This window comes from Miniopterus schreibersii, assembly GCF_964146895.1.
Source record: "Miniopterus schreibersii genome assembly, chromosome: 3".
NCBI lineage: Eukaryota > Metazoa > Chordata > Mammalia > Chiroptera > Miniopteridae > Miniopterus > Miniopterus schreibersii.
This window is the reverse complement of record NC_138103.1, coordinates 49,016,596-49,035,668: the sequence shown is the minus strand read 5'-3', so window position 1 is coordinate 49,035,668 and position 19,073 is coordinate 49,016,596. Positions and strand designations below refer to the sequence as shown.

At 33.1% G+C, this 19,073-nt stretch overlaps 1 protein-coding gene across 20 annotated transcripts in view; it reads left to right on the top strand.

The window, feature by feature from the left end:
- Nucleotides 1-18,235, top strand: part of PPIP5K2 (diphosphoinositol pentakisphosphate kinase 2) — a 63,667-nt gene extending 45,432 nt beyond the window's left edge. For 4 of the 20 annotated variants that reach the window (XM_081133084.1, XM_081133074.1, XM_081133081.1 and 1 more), the window contains 9 exons: nucleotides 494-658; nucleotides 1,917-2,033; nucleotides 2,716-2,889; nucleotides 4,170-4,242; nucleotides 5,809-5,928; nucleotides 6,804-6,866; nucleotides 10,276-10,416; nucleotides 13,948-14,073; nucleotides 16,388-18,235. In XM_081133084.1, the coding sequence (XP_080989210.1) occupies nucleotides 494-658; nucleotides 1,917-2,033; nucleotides 2,716-2,889; nucleotides 4,170-4,242; nucleotides 5,809-5,928; nucleotides 6,804-6,866; nucleotides 10,276-10,416; nucleotides 13,948-14,073; nucleotides 16,388-16,500 (1,092 nt within the window). In that variant the 3' untranslated portion in view covers nucleotides 16,501-18,235. Of the gene's footprint in view, nucleotides 1-493; nucleotides 659-1,916; nucleotides 2,034-2,715; nucleotides 2,890-4,169; nucleotides 4,243-5,808; nucleotides 5,929-6,803; nucleotides 6,867-8,024; nucleotides 8,156-10,275; nucleotides 10,417-13,947; nucleotides 14,074-16,387 lie in introns of all 20 variants that reach the window. The other 16 variants (XM_081133087.1, XM_081133086.1, XM_081133076.1 and 13 more) reach the window with 12 other exon arrangements.
- Nucleotides 18,236-19,073: the final 838 nt, after the last annotated feature.

Sequence of the window (19,073 nt, the reverse complement as noted above, 5' to 3'; positions counted from 1 at the left end):
AATATTTAGTGAGTCATCAAATGATTGTTATGTATATACACGGTCATCACAAGTGTTGGAAATATTTGGAATAGAATTTAAGTATTCTAAAATGTATAAATTCAGATGCAGTTTAATTGATGCTTGGGTTCATGCTACTCTTGTATAACAAAACTCATCTCTGCTTGTTTTTACTGTATTATTATTGTTTATTTATTTGGGCATTTGATGGAATTTAATTAGGCAATTTGTTTTATATGGCTTTTTTGTTGTTGTATTATTATTTAATTTCTCCATAGAGTATATGTATTTCTTAAAGTCAGGAACTTGTCATCTGTTTCACAATACCAAGAATAATACTGGCTGTTGTAAGAATGTAATTACTGTTAATTCACTTGAATAAACAAATCTGTATATGTACCTCAAGTCACAATACCAATTGGTGCTTCAGTTTGTTCATCAGAAGAGATTGTTGTTTTATCTGACTTTTATATGTTGTATTCTTTTCCCACAGAATGAAGGCAGGCGATCTTTTAAAATTGATGATGATGAACCACATACTTCTAAAAAAGATGAGGTTGATCGAGGTGTGCTATTGTTCAAAACTATGGTGTCAGAGCCAATTCATATACACAGGAAGTCTCCACTTCCAAGATCTAGGAAGATGGCTACAAATGAAGTAAGTGCATGTGTCAGAGCATGTTTTTCACAAAGTAAACTAACTATATTTTAATAAAACAGAAAAGAAAATACAGCTTTTATTACGGAGCAGGACATAATTTTTTAATAATGGATCAGGAATTATTTTCAGTTTGCCAGAGATGCTTCAGTAACAACTGATTCCAGTGACACTGTAGATTAAGATATGAAATTCTAAATTGTTAGCCTGATTGCAAAAATCAATATAGGAATTTGATATAATTGAAAAATTTACCTTTGTATTAATATCTACAATTAAAATAACTGAAGCTAATTGTTATGCTCACTAATAAAATAGCATTTAAATAGCTACTAAAATAACATTTAAAGGGAAAGTTGAACAGTTGGAATGAAGCTTGTTAAGTAAATCTCTAATATCTGTATACATTTTTATACTTTAAATACCTTTTTAGTTTGGATTCTCTATAGTCTCTGTAAGATGATTTTCCAAACACCGATTGATATCAGTGCTTACAAATGTTTTCTAAATGCTTGAGTAAAAGTATAAAGCAAGAATTTAACTTTAACACAGAAGAGCCATCAAATTCTAAGTTAGAAAATATTTTTTGTTGCTAATTAAGTATGCCAAGTCTTAAGAGTATAACATTATCCAGCAGTTGGTGAATAAGAATATAAACAACAAAAAAGAATTATGCTCATTTCTACGGCCCTGAATTATACAAACATAAGTGCTTTATGATTCTTAAGTTTCAAATATATTTGACAATTATGTATAGAAAAAACATCCATCAATACAATAAACTGTTGTAATTTTATAATGAAAATTGTATAGTAGTTAGAGTTCCCTCAAGTGTGATATTTTAAGTTTAATTATCATAGAGGATGATTAACAATTGTAGAAAATGGTTTATTAGCTCTATCATAATTTAATTAATAACTATGAAGCGTGGGGTTATCTTTAGGTATCTTTAATATCAGAAAATAACCTAAACTACCACTTGAGGGCAGTGATTTTGATGTTGTTGAACAAAGCAATCTGCAATTAGTTGGATTGTTCAGAATTTCAGCATTCAGTCTTCTGCACTCCAAAAAGCCTATAACACTGATATAGCCATCATTTTGCAACTCATCTGTATTTGTAAAATCTTCAACAAAATCACTGCCCTTCGTTAACTCTTAAAACACAGAATACATTTATAAATATTTTCTCATAAATACTTAAATAGTTGCTTTCAAGAGTTTATTTCTATGCCATGCTAAACTTTTACTTCCATAAGGTAAATTATTCAAGTAAAACCTTGAAGACTCTTTCCAGCGTCTGCCATCTGCATGGATATCAGAAGTTTGTACTTCCAAAAGACACACAGAGAAAAAGACTATTCTCTTCATTTTGTGCAAGTAGATTTTACTCTGTCCTCACTGTCTGAAACCTGAACATGCAAACATGTAAAATGAGAATGTTTGCTGCATGTTTTGCCTACTGTACTCGATAAATAATCTTTGGAGGGTGTAAACAAATCAGTAGCTTGAAAGTATAAACAAGTAACATTGGAATCCATCTTATGGTTAATTTTTTTTTAGTGTCTGGCAGACAGATTTTCTTTTCTACATTATATACATTGAAATATCTTCTACCCTTTGCATGATTCTTTCATGCCTTGGGTTGGAAACTGTACCCAATATAGCACAAAACCTCTGGAATATCTAAAATTAAGCAGAATACTTTCATATTTTTTAATTGCTAAGGTAAAAATTATTAAAATCTCTCCAGTTTTAAGAAAGAAGGGACAACTATTAAGCAGTATATTTTGTATATTTAAGATAATAAGGTAATTTCCATAATTGTCATCATTTACAATTAGATATATGTTATTCATATCAGTTTCTCAAATATTGAAATATTTGGCTCCCAAATTACTGTTTAATAGTTTTTTAAAAAATTGATAAGCAAATGCAAACTGTATTTTTTTTTCTTTCTGGTCATTGGCTCTGTTGTATCTAACTTTGCATGCTCTGCTTTTTTTTTTTTTTTTTTTTTTTTTTTTTTTTTTTTTATGCCCCCTTTCTCACTTCCAGGAAGAGAGCCCCCTGAGTGTGTCTAGCCCAGAGGGTACTGGTACCTGGCTGCATTATACCAGTGGTGTGGGTACTGGGCGTCGAAGACGCAGATCAGGGGAACAAATCACTTCTTCCCCTGTCTCCCCCAAATCATTGGCTTTCACATCCAGTATTTTTGGCTCATGGCAACAGGTTTTTAAATTTTACTTCATTAAACATTTTTCCTCCCCGCATTCAGAGCAACAAACAGCTATCTTTGAGGACATCTAATCCCTTATATTTTACATCAGAGTAAATCCTTCTGTTTTTTAATTTTGAGTTTATTGTAAAATGCGTGTAATCTCTAACAGTATTTGAGGGAAAGAAATCACTTACAATGCATGTGTTTATCATTTTTACTGAGAGGGTTTTAAATATCCAGGATTTAAAAATTAATTAGTAAATTTACACTCCTGGTACTTTAGTTTGTTAGTAAAATTTTTTTAAAAGAAAATTCTTTCTTTGACTTAATTATCCTTTAAAACATTCAATCAAACTTACATAATTCAATGGTAAGAAAAATAACTTTCCCCCCATAATTGAAAAATTAGATTCCACTTGGAATTTGCTGAGAATGTGAACATTTTTAAAATATCAAAATTTATGTGGCCCTGTGTTAATTAGCAGGATACAGCTAATACTGATCATTCTCTCCTTCATTATTCCATTGTCTGGAAGTACCTAATTGAAGGGATACGTACATTGGGGTTTTTTAGTTGTATAATATTTTAATGCTCTAAAATAAGAAGGGCAATGTATATATGCCCATCAACAATATGGGTCAAATAAAATGACTTCTGAAGGACTTTCTGTGATATTTGGAAATTTTAGAAGTTTTTGTTCTGTGGGGTTTTTTGTTTGTATGTTTGTTTTTTACAATGGAAGGTCTACCTGTTACACGTGACTTTTCTGAGAATTTCAGCAATTTCCTTTTGGAAATATAATGCTTTTGATTATAGGAAAAGGGATTATGGTATCCATTAAGGCTGTGAATATTTAAAGGTTACTCTGATAAAGCCCGTGCATGGATCAGTAATTGTATGGTGACCTCAACAGTCTCTGTCTGTCTTTTCTTTTGTTTGTGATTGTTTTTTCCCCCTTCAAATACAGGAGCTGTGTAAGAGTGGGCATTTGGCTTCTTTTAAGAGAGTGAAATTATATCAGTGTATTGTTTCTTTTCATCTGTCTTGCTTCATACATGATCTTTCATTGCTGAATGCCTGCTTCGCACCACTTCATTGCAAGGACTTCATGTGAAATGGACTCCCTTCAGAAGGGGATCTTGCATGATCTTTCATGTTCTATGTATTTCTACTAATATTTATCATACAGCTTATTAACCTTTGTCTGTCTGGAACAGGCTGCAAATGAAATATGGATTTTTTTAATTCATTTTACTGTTTTACCTCATTTATTTTGCTTTCCTTGTGCAGGTTGTATCTGAAAATGCTAATTACCTACGAACACCAAGAACTCTTGTGGAACAGAAGCAGAACCCTACTGTAGGTATGTGGTCTAAAAAAGTTGTATTCCAAACCTTAAACTCAGTATTTTGCACACATATAAAACTCTTCAGTGGTGAAAGCATGACCAAATGCTATGCTTTAGTTTTTGTTTAACGTACACTAATTCCAAAATGTTGAGTTTTACAACTCAAAATACACAACAAAGTTTTGATAAACTGAATAAAAAATAGCCTTTAATTTTGTTTTATAGCCCTTTTGAATACCCACAATAAAAACTACTTAGTCCAATTGGCAATGCTGGTTTTTAATCTTTTATTCTATAAGTTAAAACCCCAACGTGTTTCAGTTTAAGAAGGAAACTTTATTTTCCCAGTTGATAAAGATGAAAATAAGCTATTACATACAAAAAAGAACCTTTTTTATTTAAAAAAAATTGAATAGAGAGTGTTTTCAGACCCTATCTGGGATTATTAATTTCCTTTTGATCATCTCTTACGGAAAACCAAAGCGTAACTAATGCACAATTGGCAGTGTTACTCATTGACCTGTAGAACACAATTGGTTCTTTGCTAATGCTTAAGCAAAGCAACATTAAAAAAGGCCTCTCTAAACTTAATTGGTTTTAAGCTCATTGTTTATAAACTATATGAGGTGATGGTATATTCTGTAAATAGCTGTCTAAATAGGTTTAATAAAAGCATAAATAAGTTTTCAACTATGTATGTACTATGATCTCTATACTAAGTATATGAACTGTCTATTGATGCCTACCTACTTGAAGATCTTTCTTTAGTTAATTACATATAGCTAATGTTGATAGCTTTTACTATTCCCACAGTACCTTGTCAGAAATATATATATATCTATATATATTTCTCCTTCTTTTATGTATTATAATGTATTAGATAGGAATTTATTTAATCCTTACCCAGTGGTAAAAGTTTTGCTTGGTTGTAAAGACTTTTGCTACAAATTAAGCATCAATTTATACCGGCTGTATTTTATTTGGTAATAATGTGTTTCATTGGGGCCTTATTAAAGATCTTAAGTCATTTAAGTATGGAATTTAATCTGATTTAGGCCTGGAGGACCTAAAAGGAATTGTTTTTACCTGGTCTTCTCACAAATAAGTAAGATTTGATTTGCTTTATTTCATAACAAATATTGATAATTTTAAATTAGAAAAGATTCTTTAAAGCCATACCTCCAAAAATATTGATTTAATGTGACTTAATTAGTGCTAGGAGAGATTTTTTCCTGTGGCCTGCTCATGCAAATTGATTGACAAAATCCCTTTATCATCCTAAATTAATTTTTATGGTAGTAATTTTAATACTTTTCGTATGTATATATCTAATTATTATATGGGCATATTATTTTCCTCAAAGACAACATTTTGTCCAGTGTTAAAAAATACCCTCATTTGTACATATGATAAATAGTGGTAGTTGATTGTATTAAAGTTGACATTACAGGCGAATTGTGAGCCTGTTCAAGGCACTGCCAAATATGTGTGGTAAGAGCCATATTATTGCATGCTGCATGAATTCCCAATGTGAATGGAAGAACACCCGTTGTTGTATGTATTTTCTCTAACTCCCATCAGGGTCTCACTGTGCGGGCCTGTTTAGCACCTCGGTGCTCGGGGGTTCTTCAAGCGCACCTAACCTACAGGATTATGCTCGTACTCATCGTAAAAAGCTGACCTCTTCTGGCTGCATCGATGGTATGTGCACACATGCACACACAGATCCATACCTGCACCCATGCAACACCCATGAGGATACAGTATTTCACAAAAGCAAACCTAAGGCCATTGGCTGAATCGAGTGGAATCCTAGCATCCTTTGCCTAAATGACTATCAATGCTCTCTGTTATCCACAGCTTGGATCCATGTTTCATCAAACAATTAATTGTAGTTAGGCTTACAGTACTTATTCAATGAGTAGTTTGTTGAAATGTGAAATTTAAAACTGCATCATGTGTATTATTCTTTTAGATAGTTGATAAGCCACACTATAAAAGAATAAATCTTCCTTTGATCTTTTAAACTTTGTTCACTGTTAATCCTTATTTTTACTTATTGATATTGATCTAATAGAAGAAAATATATTGGCAATATTTATAGACATAAACATAGGATGAGAATACCTTAGAATCCCTAGTTGAAGGAGATGCTCTCACTACTGTTAACATACTTTAAGTTTTAGTATTTAGAATTTTTTTTTCCAATTACATGAGGCTCATGGAAGCTTGTCCCTTTTGTTAATAGGAGTTTTTATTAGCCTTCTCAGGGTTAGCTTTATTTAAAACTTTTTCTTGTGTATCCACAAATTTACTTTAGTCGGCAAAACATGGATTTATCAGAATTGCCAGCTCATCCTGCTTTTCTTTCTTTTGTATATTTCATTAAATACTTTGCCTCTATCATCAAGCCATTTTACTTCTTTTAACTAGTATTTGGCTTATTACCTTCTCTCATTGTCCCTTCTGCATGTCACCTAAACTAACCTCCTTATATATTTGTTTTTCCCCTTTTTTTAAGTGTCCTCTTTTGGTAGCTGTTACGAATTTCAGGTACCTGTTTTTCTCTTTCTCAGACGCCACACGCGGTTCTGCTGTTAAAAGGTTTTCTATCTCATTTGCTCGACACCCAACCAATGGTACGTTTTGCTTTTATTTTAAAAGATACTCCCCTGCTTCATCCTTTTTTATTTTTATTTTATTTCAAAATTTGGGGTATGCAGTATCATTCATTTCTTCATCCTTAATTTCAATTGGCATACAATTCCAGCTTATAATTCACCCGAAGTATTGATACTGTCTGGCTCCCTTTTTCAGCTGTGATTTACAAAATAATTTAACACTACTCATCAAACTTTTAAATGAACACAGTGATGATGAGTTTTAATGCTATATTAGCACCTGAAAATTCCTTCTAATTTCTGAAGTGATCAGTCTACACAAATTAAAAAAAAAGTAGTATTCTTTATTTTAATTCATAATAATTTTAATGTGTGGTTTTTTTGGTTCCTAATTTCTTTTCTGATCACATAGTTGTTTTATTTGACTATTTAACAGAAATACAGAGCCACACTCGTCAAATAGCCAAATGAGATGTGTCTGAGAAGTTCTTGGGAACCAGGGGATGCAGATTTCACTGTGTAGCGTCATTTATCCCTGGCTCTTTGTCTAAAGCAAAACCCAATTTGGTCTGGAGCACGCTGAAAATTTCATCCAGCATTCACTTTGTCCTCATGTAGCAATATGGTCAAGCAACCAATTCCTTTTGGTACCGCTGCTTTTTGTTAAAATTTGGAGAACCACTAATAGGAAGAAGACTAAGCTAAAAATCTGGAAATCCAGTTCAATTAAATTGAGTTTTTGAGGCTGAACAGGAAACTGTTTTGTGGCCATTATTTAACTACTTAATTGTTGCTCTATTACAGCTTTTTTTTCATAGAGCTTGTTCTTGTGGGGCAAGAAGGAGTGTTTACTGATCATTTTTAAATAATTCAGTATTAAATAATTTAAACGAAAACATACAGGGTTTTGCTGTTATCCAGAATAAAGGTATTTTTATTCCTGGAACTTTTTTTTCTTTTTAAATGCAAATAAGTCTTTCAAAAACTCAAGTCAGATCTTTTAAAACTTCTGTGAAACTAAAGGATTGAACACAAGTTTATAGTGATCTTGCCTTCTAGATCCTTTAACAGCACACCTACATAACAGTGCACTAATACTTCTTTAAGGTGGTGTAAGAAGATAACAACAAGTGAAAATTTAGCCTTAAAGCTTAATGTGTTTTCCCTCCATTGTAGCTGTCTAAATGCTACTTTTTGAAGAAAAAGATCCTTATTTGATACAGCTGCGGCTTCTAAAGAACCCACATGCATAAGAACCGAAGTCACAAGAAAAAGAAGTCACAAAATTCTGAGAAGAGACATTGCAGGTTTAAGATGAATATAGTTTTTGTGCAGAATGCTTGTGTTTATAGCCAGTATTGCAAGTTGTACATAGGCGAAATTTGTGTTTACTGAAGCTTTAAAAAGTACTTTTGTTAAATTTAACAGAAAATAGAATAATTTTATATTTCTTTGGTTTAGGCTTTTAAAGAATGTGGATATTCCACACATTATGAGACAATGCATATAAAATGCATTCTGTTCAACTCCAGAAATATTTCCTTTGGGCCTTTTTTCCTTTTTCATACTGTGTTGTCTTATCTGTCCTATAAATTGTCATTTGACTCTTTTTATTTTTCCTAACTTTCATATTATTTCCATCTTAACGTATCATGGATTTACCCTTGCCTTCATCTTTAGTTCAAGGAACATGGTGAAACAAGTTAACTTCTGACAGTACTTTACCTTATTTTCTGGGCCTCTGCAGAACACCTACGCTTCTGTAGGTGCTGGTTCGTTTCCTCTGTAGAATTTTTAGGCTTCAGTGGTATGTTTTTATAGCTCCTAAACATGACAGCAGGGTGGCTTTTTAAACTGCTGCGCTAACCCTTTCATTGTGCATTAAAGGGAATGTGTACTGAAGATAAATGGGGAAAAATGCAGTCCAGAATATCTTGATTATATTGTCATTTGCCTGTTATAAAGCCTAACAGTCAAATTCAGGAAAATAGTTGTTGCAGAAGACTTATAAACATGCCAAGGAAAGAATAAAGACCACACTGTTAATTTTAGTGTATTGCAAAGAAAGGGTTTGCGCTTATTTGCATGAATCTTGTACTTTTAAAAAAAGGTAATACTTGTGCAAACCTAATTTCTTTAGTGTTTAATTTAGGTGCTTTAGCTGTTACTTTATGGTAGTCGTGTTATGGTATTATAGCTGTTGGTGGTTTTTTAAAGTATATGTGTGTTCTGTTGTGCTTTGGTTTGCACCTGAAAATCAAACATACCAGTTTTGTACATCCTTCGGTTATTTTCATAGGAAGATTAACTTCTTTTTAACCAAAGTTTTCCTATTCCAGCTAAGAATTAAGCAGTTTGTAGGTCAACATTTTCTCCCAAAATTAAATAAATATGTCAGTGTTAAAATGAGCACATGCCTATTGAAACAGACAGTTTTGCAGTCCATTTGAGTTTAATATTTACTTTTCATTTAATAATATTAGACTTTATGTACAACTTTAAGCATTAAAAGCATTATCTTTGGAGGACAATTAATTTGTATTTTTGAAAGAGTAGATGCAGAAAGACTTGTTATTTTGATTGTATATGAACACAAATTTAAAAACCATTCAGTTGAATATATAAACAAGCCATTTTTATAAAAAGCAAATAACCTATATCCTATTTGTATTCAAAGAAAACTATATTTAAACACTTTTTTTTCACTGATGGTATTAACACATATCTGCATGGTTTGTTTCATGAAATTTTTGAATTTCTGTGCCATTGTTGAATGCAAACAAATGTATTTTGTATTGCTTTTTACTTGACTTAACTACCCAGCTAGCAATTTCCAATAATATAATTATTGTGTTAATTCATTAAAGGTAGGTGAAATATATTTTGGAATTTTAATTTCAGCATAAATGAATGAATGTTCTTTTGGGGTCACATTGGAGAGTATTGTTGGCTTTGGTAAGACTAGAAAATACGTAAAATCACTCTTGGCAAGTAATTCCATAATTGTTTTTCAACAAAAAGTTACCTTTAGCATCCTGGCATCAGGGACACATCATGGCATCAGCTTATTCACCTCTCAAATAGACCTGATTTTTTAAAGTAAACAAAATGAAAAATTGTATTTTTTCTCTTTTGCCCCCCCAGGTTCTTTTCTTTAAGTATTATTTTTAGATTTTACGAAAATATAGAATGAAATTAGGTGCATGCTGTACTATGTGATTTCTTTAAAATGAAATCTTTGTCACATCTTGTTCCAACCCCGTATTGCATAGCATCTGGTATCATGACTTCAGAGATCCGTGTGTTTGCATGTGATAGATTGAAAAGACCTAAACTATCCAGTCCTAAGCCATGGTCTGCTTCCTTTTTAATTATAGATTTTTTTCAATATCCAACTTTTGTTTTTGTTTTTGTTTTTGTATTCCAGGCTTTGAGCTGTATTCCATGGTGCCATCTATTTGTCCTCTAGAAACTCTTCACAATGCCCTGTCTTTAAAGCAGGTGGATGAATTTCTTGCTTCCATTGCTTCTCCATCAAGTGAAGTTCTGCAGACGACCCCTGAGATTTGTAGGGAAATTCTTATTATTATTATTTTATTTGGGAAATGTAGATATTATCTGAATATAAAAAGAATTATAAAAACATGAACTCAAGTAGTGGTAGCAAATAGAATTTTAGGAGAGAAAGGGGTGTAAAGGAACATTATTTGTAATTCTTTGTTGTAATATGTAATGTACTCCTTTTTTTTTTTTTTTTTTGACTCCTCAAAACTTTATTTATTTATTTATTTTTTACAAAAAGGAAAAACAAAAATCTGAGACCCAGCCTTAGAAGTCAACAACATAATATAGTCGTGGCCTTTTTTTCTCTCTCACATTCCTAGTGTATGTTGTTGTATAACAAACTTTTTAGAAATTGTAAAATATCAGTGTACATTAAGCCACACATGCCTGTCACCTCACCACTTTGGTAAGTACTCATATTGATTCAGAAAGAGCTTCTGACTAAAGAGAAAGTTAGGATAATATTTTTTCAAATTGTGTCCTTTAGCAAATATTCTTCAGAAAATATTTGTGTGTATGATAAAAAGGGATTTATGGCTAAGTAAGTTTTGGAAACTTTGTATTATATCCTACCTCCCTTGAAAGAGGTATAGTTATTATGGCTAAGGTTCTTCTGTAAGGAAATCTGTGTACCCACATTTTCCAAAACTTATTTTTTGAGAAACCAGTTTTTTGGTCATACATTTAAACATCTTGCAATACTATTCTGAGGAACATCATTTTGGGAAATGTTCAGGGCTATCATTCTGGGTGTGAGAAGTCAGCTGGCTGTTGTCATTTTCAGCTCGATGAGATCCTTCAGCACATTGGGACTTGCAGTATAGGAAGCATTTGTTTTGGGAGAGAGTGCTCTGCTTCGAGTTAAGAACCTTGCTAGTTCTAGTCATATCTTAGAAAAGCTACAAGCTTTCCGTGTATACCATTTCCCTTTTTGTAAGGAGAATGCTGTAAATATGCTTCTCTGAAGAATGAAGCTGGAGGTCCTGGAACGAAAGCCACTTTCATGTCTTGCTATTATTCTCCTTCCTTTCCTGGGCACCATGTGTCCTATTCAAGAGAATTCTATTCACATCATATTCTGTCCAAATGGTGTCCCCTGCATTTCTGCAATATAGTGGCCTTTCCCTTTTCCTCTGCTTCTGTAGTAGAAGTTAGCTTGCAATCATTAATTGAAACAGAGAGATATCTTGGTGTGAATGTTCTAAAATCTTTCACTATAGGAATGGTTTGGGGGAGTAGGCTTTAATTTCAGATTTTGCATATAGAACATAAAAGAACTTGGGGTAGATATCAGTGCTATTTAGAATTTAGAATAGATTCCCAAGGAATGACTTAAAGGTAATAGCATCAGTTTATTTTGGAAAGAGAATTTTGGTGGAATATTTACAAAAAGGTCATTTTTGAAGGTTTATTTCGTGGTTCTGTTATTTTATGATGGCTTTATATCTGTGGTTAGTGAGTTCAGTTCATCAGAGTGCATATTGAGATAAATAAGAGAAGTGAATAATATTAAATTCCTTTTCCAGTTCTAATAAGCTCTCCTCTGTATCATGGATACAAGTTGTACCCCAATCCATCTGGCTCACTTAAATTTTCATGCCATTATTAAAGGAACTAGATAAGAAAGTATTGTTAATGCAGTTCATAGAATTGGATGAGCCTTAGAATTAATCTAGTGCATTGGTCTTCAGACAATATTCCCAAAAGGTTTTGGAAGTTCCAGAGAAAGACAAAGGTGCTGAATGTGTCTTTCAGGGCTATTTCAACCAGAGCATATTTGCTTTGATCCATTTTATTTAACATTTCATTTGAGAAAAGGTTACTGTTTAAAGAAAAAACTTAGAATGACACTGCTGAGGAAATCAGCTAATTAGTGATCAAGCAAGACTAAAACCCAGATCTTCTAAAATATATGTGTTTTTTTATTCTTTTTGAATATTAAAATAGGGTGCCAATTATGATAGAAGTATCTGAATCCTATATTTTATGGTGTAGCTGCAGAATTAATGTTTAGTAATCACAGTATACAGGGTGGGGTAAAAGGTTTATAGCTGTTCATATGGAAAATAATATAATAATTAATAAATAATAATATAAGAATAAACTGTTTCATGTACTCACTACTGTATTCCTATTTTTGCCCCACCCTCTATTTACATTATATATACTTTATTCCCTAACTTGTCAAGGAAGTAGTGTCATAATATAGAACTATATTGATTTTGTGGTATCACAAGGGAAAAATTATTATTAATCTTCTGTCATTACAAAGTTTTTTTTCCTCACCTAGGACAAAATTAATTTTGTGGTAACTAGTAGATGGTTTATTATTGGGCACTGAGAGTATCAGATTGATGAGGGAAAAGGTGTGGGAATACTAACAGGATAAGTTATAGGTGGAAGTTAACACAATAGGATAAAAAATGCAAGCAGAAAAGAGCTAACTAAGCAGTGGTGTAGTGCTTTATATGATGTTTTAGGGACTTTTTGGTCATTTGTATATTATTTCACTAATGACTACTTTGAACTTCTGCCAGTGGAGTTTATATTCACTCAGTGTAGGTGGCTACAGCACATTTGCCATAACTGGCCCATGTACTGATTTTTCAGAGACACACTATTTATCACTATCAGGTCCTCCCCCAAAATTGGAAAAAAGGCAAATCTCTCTGTTTTATTTTTCAATTACAGTTTACATTCAGTAATATTTTGTATTAGTTTCAGGTGTACAGAATAGTGTTTAGACAATCATATGCTTTACGAATGTTCCCCTGATATTTCCAGTACCCTCCTGACACCATACATAGTTATAGGCAATTTTTTTTTTATCTCCTCACCTCCTTTTATTTGCAAACCCACAAGCTCATGCCAATAGCAAGCTTCCCAACTCAGCCTGCTAGTCCCCAGAGGACTCCGTATTTAACAAGTATCTCTACTTTTCCTTTCACACCTCTCAATCTTTCTGCTTTCATTAGAGAGAGAAAAAAAATCTGTAAAATTCCTTTACATGAAGATAAATCTTAGCTGGGTAATATAGGAAGACATTCTGATTTAATTACTTATAATGTACTTAGTTTATTCTTAAATATGATAGTTTAAACCATTGTGTTTTTAGAAGAACTATCCCTGAATCGCTACTTGATGTTTGGAGTAAAGAACTGTTTGGAGGCCTTTGTCTTCTGATACCACACAGTGAAACTAAGCTGTGAGCTCTGTCATCCCTTAAGGACCTGAGTCTCCATCAGGGCGGAATACAATTGTCTGTTGCTCTGTCCTTATTGGCATTCCTTGGAGAATACTGTCAAGTGCTTATTGTTTTCAGTATAAACAGAAGATGTGTTTGGCTAAGAGCATCAGAGAACATTTTTTAGGAAAGATGTATTTGTGGAATTTACTCTGAAAACCTTGTCTTGTCTGTTTTCCCATTATTTATTGTGTATATTCATAGGGCCACTAAACATGTCCTTAGAAATTTTTTGAGATGTGAGGATAGAATTGGTAGGAAATTACTGAATTACCACTTTTGTGTTTTCAGCCTCTACAGCTTCACGTTCCAGTCCAGCAATGAGAAGAAAAGTACCTTTAAATACATATACACCTACAAAGATCCTCCCAACACCACCAGCTACCTTAAAGAGTACTAAAGCAAGCAGCAAACCAGGTTAGGCATGTGTATGAATGTATAGATTCTGTATAGCAATTAGCTTGCTTTTTAACTGTGTAATCTATTTTAAGTAGCATCATTGCACTCTAGGAAGTTATTCGATCCTAACAGTTAAAAATCTTACTGTAGCCCTTGCTGGTGTGGCTCACTTGGTTGGGCATTGTCCTGTGCACCAAAAGGTTGCTTGTTCGATTCCCAGTCAGGGCACATGCCCAGGATGCAGGCTCTATCCCTGGTAGAAGGCGTGCAGGAGGCAGCTGATCGATGTTCCACTCTCACATAGCTGTTTCTCTTTCTCTCTCCCTTCCTCTCTTTCTAAAAATCAATAAAAATATATTTTTTTAAATCTTACTGTAGCCTATTGATAAACGCTTTTACTGTTAATTGTCTTCTCCCCCCACATCCATCAATAAAATATATTTCATATTCATACATTTTTCCAAGTTAACTTATGGACTGTCTTCTTTTGCTTTTCTGTTGAGCTTAGGCATCATTTTAGTCATTTAGTATGAAAGAGTGTTTTTAGGGGGAGGGTAGTAGCCCTTGTTGATGTTCACTTTTACCTGTCATTTTCATTTAACCATTAGATCAATAGTGAATTTTTATTTCAGATATTCTTTAATTTTAGACATTCTTTTTTATTCTTCTTTATAGTTTTTTTTCAGAGATTTTGTATATTTTTATTCATTATAAACGTATTTTCCTTTGTTCTTAAACACAGTTAAAATAGTTGCTTTAAAGTTCTTGTCCATTAATCTGGCCGACCTCAGCATTACTCTCTATGAATTTTACCCATTCTCAAAGAGAAACATGTTTTTCTGTTTTTTCAGATATTGAGTAATTTTGGATTGTATCCTAAACATTATGAATGATATGTTGTAGAAACTTTGGACTCTTTTATTTCTGTTATATTCCTCTAAAGAGTACTGGGTTGTTTTGTTTTGTTTTGTTTTGTTTTTAAAGCAAAGAGGTAACCTTGACTGAACTCAGATTGCAAAACTGTCTCCCTTGAGGTGGCTGACAGCTCCACTGTCAGTTCACTTCCTTTGGCCTTAGCTGCAATTCTTGGAGCTTTCTCTGCTCATGCCATGAATTTGATCAGGGTTTATTCAAAGAATTGGGGGCTCTCTGGGACTTCCCACCTGTCTTTCCTGCAGCTGTAGTTGCCCCAGTACTAGTCTTCTGGTTCTTTGTGCTAGTAAAACAGTGTTATGTTGGAGTTTTAGCCACTTCACATGGGTGCACACTGCAGCCTGTCCTTGGGCCAAAAGCTTTTAAAAAAGCTTGCAGGCGTGGGGGAGGGAGCAGTTTGCGGGACATACCCATCTCATGATGTTCACTTCTTCTAAGTGTTGATTTTTTTCCAGTATATGCCTGCCTTTGTTCACTCTTCAGTGTCTTCAGGTAGTTGTTCTCATACTTTATCCAGAGTTAATACTTGCTATGTACAGGAGGATTGGTCTGACATGAGCTTACCCATTTGTATAGAAGTGTAACTTGGCTTAGAATTGCTTTTTCATAACTCATTAGGGTTTGATGTTGGTTTACATGTAGAAGGATGTCCTAAGCCAAGAAATTTTCTAGTTGTCTAACCTTTTACTTTTTAAATAGGGATAAGATAGGAGATATAGGAGAAAATAGATGTTGATAGGAAAAATGATGAGTTCAGATTTAAATGTTAAGTTTATGTTTCCTGTCAGATATCTACATAGAGATTTCTAGTACGATATACAGATCTTGCCCGGCTGGTGTGTTCAGTGATTGAGCATCGACCCATGAACCAGGAGGTCACGGTTCAATTCCAGATCAGGGCACATGCCTAGGTTGTGGGCTTGATCCCCAGTAGGAGGTGTGCAAAAGGCAGCCAATCAGTGGCTCTCTCTCATCATTGATGTTTCTCTATCTCCCTCTCCCTTCCTCTCTCTGAAATCAATAAAAACATATTTTAAAAAAAGAGAGAGACAGCTTTTGAGGTAAAGGGAAAGGCCTGGGCCAGAAGTATAAATTTGAAGGTTGTTAGCACAATAGATGGTAGTTAAAAATGATATATTGAATAAATTAGTTTCCCAGGAAGAATGTAGAGTGAAAAGAGAAATTTGTCTTGTGAATGCAGCACATTGACATTACTTTTCTGTATTGGTGTTGAATTCTAAAAAGTAAAAGGTTAAAAATGCTCTGTTAAATGTTTACAGTGTTTCATTTACATTACAATGATAACATAAAGTGTATTATTTTGTCAGCAGTATTAAACTTTTGATTGCTTGTGAAAATCTAAGCAATGCTTTTGTTTTTGTTTTTGTTTTTTGTTTAGCTATCAGTGGACCTTCTAGTGCAGTTGTTCCTAATACCTCATCCCGGAAAAAGAGTATACCTAGCAAAACAGAAATGCATGAACACAAAAAGAACACTGGGAAGAAGAAATAAAATCTTAGCAGGAGCTGGAAATTCTTATACTTACAAAAATCACATGTTTATTAGAAAAAGACAGGTGATAAGCCTTAGCTAAAAACTGTCACAGCAAGTAGTTTGTGTTTCTTCTTATACATTTCTGTATTCATTTAAAAATGTTAAATCTAGAGCATTCTTTGTATATATTCCGATAAGAAACTTCTGCCATGATCTGGAAATGTTTATTAGCATTTTATGAGTAGCAAAAGTTGTGGTGATAGAGGTCTGTCATTCTTAACATGTGTACCATGTGCCTGTGGTAAAGACAAGGAACATGAACGCCCCGCTGGCCTGTGCCAATGTGGCTCCAGTAATGCTGTTTGGTGAAGAATCTGTGAAGTAGTCTCCGCACACACTTTTATTTTCATGGGATTGCTTCGTGGCTGTGAAACCTGTAGCTTGGGTTGAAGTTTGATGGTCAGGATTTCATATTTGAGGCTTTAAAAAGTACATTTCCAAAGAGATATCATTGACCGTTTAGATTAGAAACTTTCCCCCACAATTGTTATAATTACATATATGCTGCAATATTTAATAACTGGAGTTATAGGATATGGGTTATTTTTTCAATCTGTGCTTTGAATTTTTTTATTGTGTGTTATTTAAAATATTACATATACAGCTGGAATAGCTACACCTTTATGCACAAAAATATGTATATTAATTTGTAGAAAATATTTTCTTTATATATTTTCTTATCGTAAGGTGCTTTTGTTCATCAGGAAAATTTTGCTTCATAAATTGGCAAGAAAGACATCCTTAGAGTTTCTTTTTAAGCGATATGGTTGACAAGTTTATAAATGTAACACTTATTTTCAGAGTTCTTTTTAGATCTAAGGAACTCTGTTCAAAAATAGAAATCATCAATGTGAGAAGACTATCTGAATTCTGTAGTTAGTACATGTTATGTATAGCGCCTGTTTTTACTCTGGCCTTATCTCTGGTGTACCAGTTGATCTCACTAAGAAGGCTTAAAGACTGAGCATTTGAAATAAATGCTTTTTCAAATGATTAGATTTCAAAGGGAAATTGAGATTATTGTGTTGTGATTTCATCTATGATGTGAAAAAATATCTTTGGTGCTTTTTTCCCTCTGCACAAATAGTTAATTATATACCACTTGAAATGACTTATACTGTAAACCGAACAGTACAACCTGGTAAGAATTCCATGCATTGCCAGTCAGGTAACTTAAACTGCTAAAGCTTTAGCTTGAAGCTTATAGTTAAAAAATTACTGGCTTCTTATATGAATATAAAACTATTAAAATTCTTCAAAAGAGACTCTCCTAACCTTAAATCATCATATATGAACTGACTTTTAGAACATAATCTTGTTACCTGTTAGTTTTAAAAGGTACCAAATGTGAAAGTCACAAATATATACAATTATGTAAGTTCATATACGTCACATGAATGTAAATGTATTATATAGAGACATGTCTCGTAAACAGTTGAATGTACCTAAGCTTTTTGTATGTGAAAATGTGGTTAATGTGCTTATAGTGGGAGTTAGGAAACTACTTTTATTTTTTAAGTGGAACTGAATTAAAATATTTTGTTTCCAGAATCAGAGAATGACTAAATGGCAAATTATTATTTATTTCTAAATATTCTTCATCTCTTTCCTTTTAGCTTTCAAAATAGAATGAGGGGAACTGTTTTAATATTAAACAATGCTTATCATGTATATTAAATAAAATTTCTTATTGGCTATATACATCACAACATACTAATTTTCTAGAAATTATCTAGAAACTTCAGTACAGCTCTTTCCATTGTTATATAAGAGCTATGATTTCACTGCAGTTACTAAACTCAGTAAATTTGTTTTGTAGACTGGGCCATTTTATTTGTAAAAATCTCAGAATTATTTTTTAAAACAAAAAGTATTTTATATTAGCAAGAAATTTTAGTTATCCCTATTTAATGGAAGTTTTACTGAAGCATCTGTTTCTCACTTGATTCTCTCCTTGAGAGGTGTGTTTTTTCTTTGTTTTAAATACTAGAAGATATTTCTTTCTGTAGTCTAATCAGTCCTCTGAGCAGCAAAGAGAAGAGAGAGCCCAGCTTGAGGGACTGTCTGGCTATCCTGGGATGTTAGACTTCACTCTGCATTATTCAGTTTTGTCACCCTTAAAAATACCATACCTGTACTCAGGTCCAACTTTGCCCTTGAAGTCTACCACCAGCAGATTCTGCTGCTCTGGTTCTAATGCGTTCTCATAGTCCATTCTCAACTACTATCAAGTGTTCTGGGGATATTATACCAGTTTTGAGTTAAGGAGAAAAGTGTGCTGAACTCATCCTCAGATTTCCTTTGAACAGGAAATGAAGGCAGAAAGGGACACAGACCATGTGGCAGTGTGCTTAGCAGAGACATAGAACAAAAGGGCATAGATGGCAATTATGAGAAAAGTTGAATTTATAGTTCTTCAAGAAATATCTAATTAAAACTTTTTAAACAAGGGAAAAGCCACCCAGAATTCCCTCCAGATTCTACTGACTCTGATCTATTGCTTTGCTTTTTTACTTTTAAAAGTCTTTTGT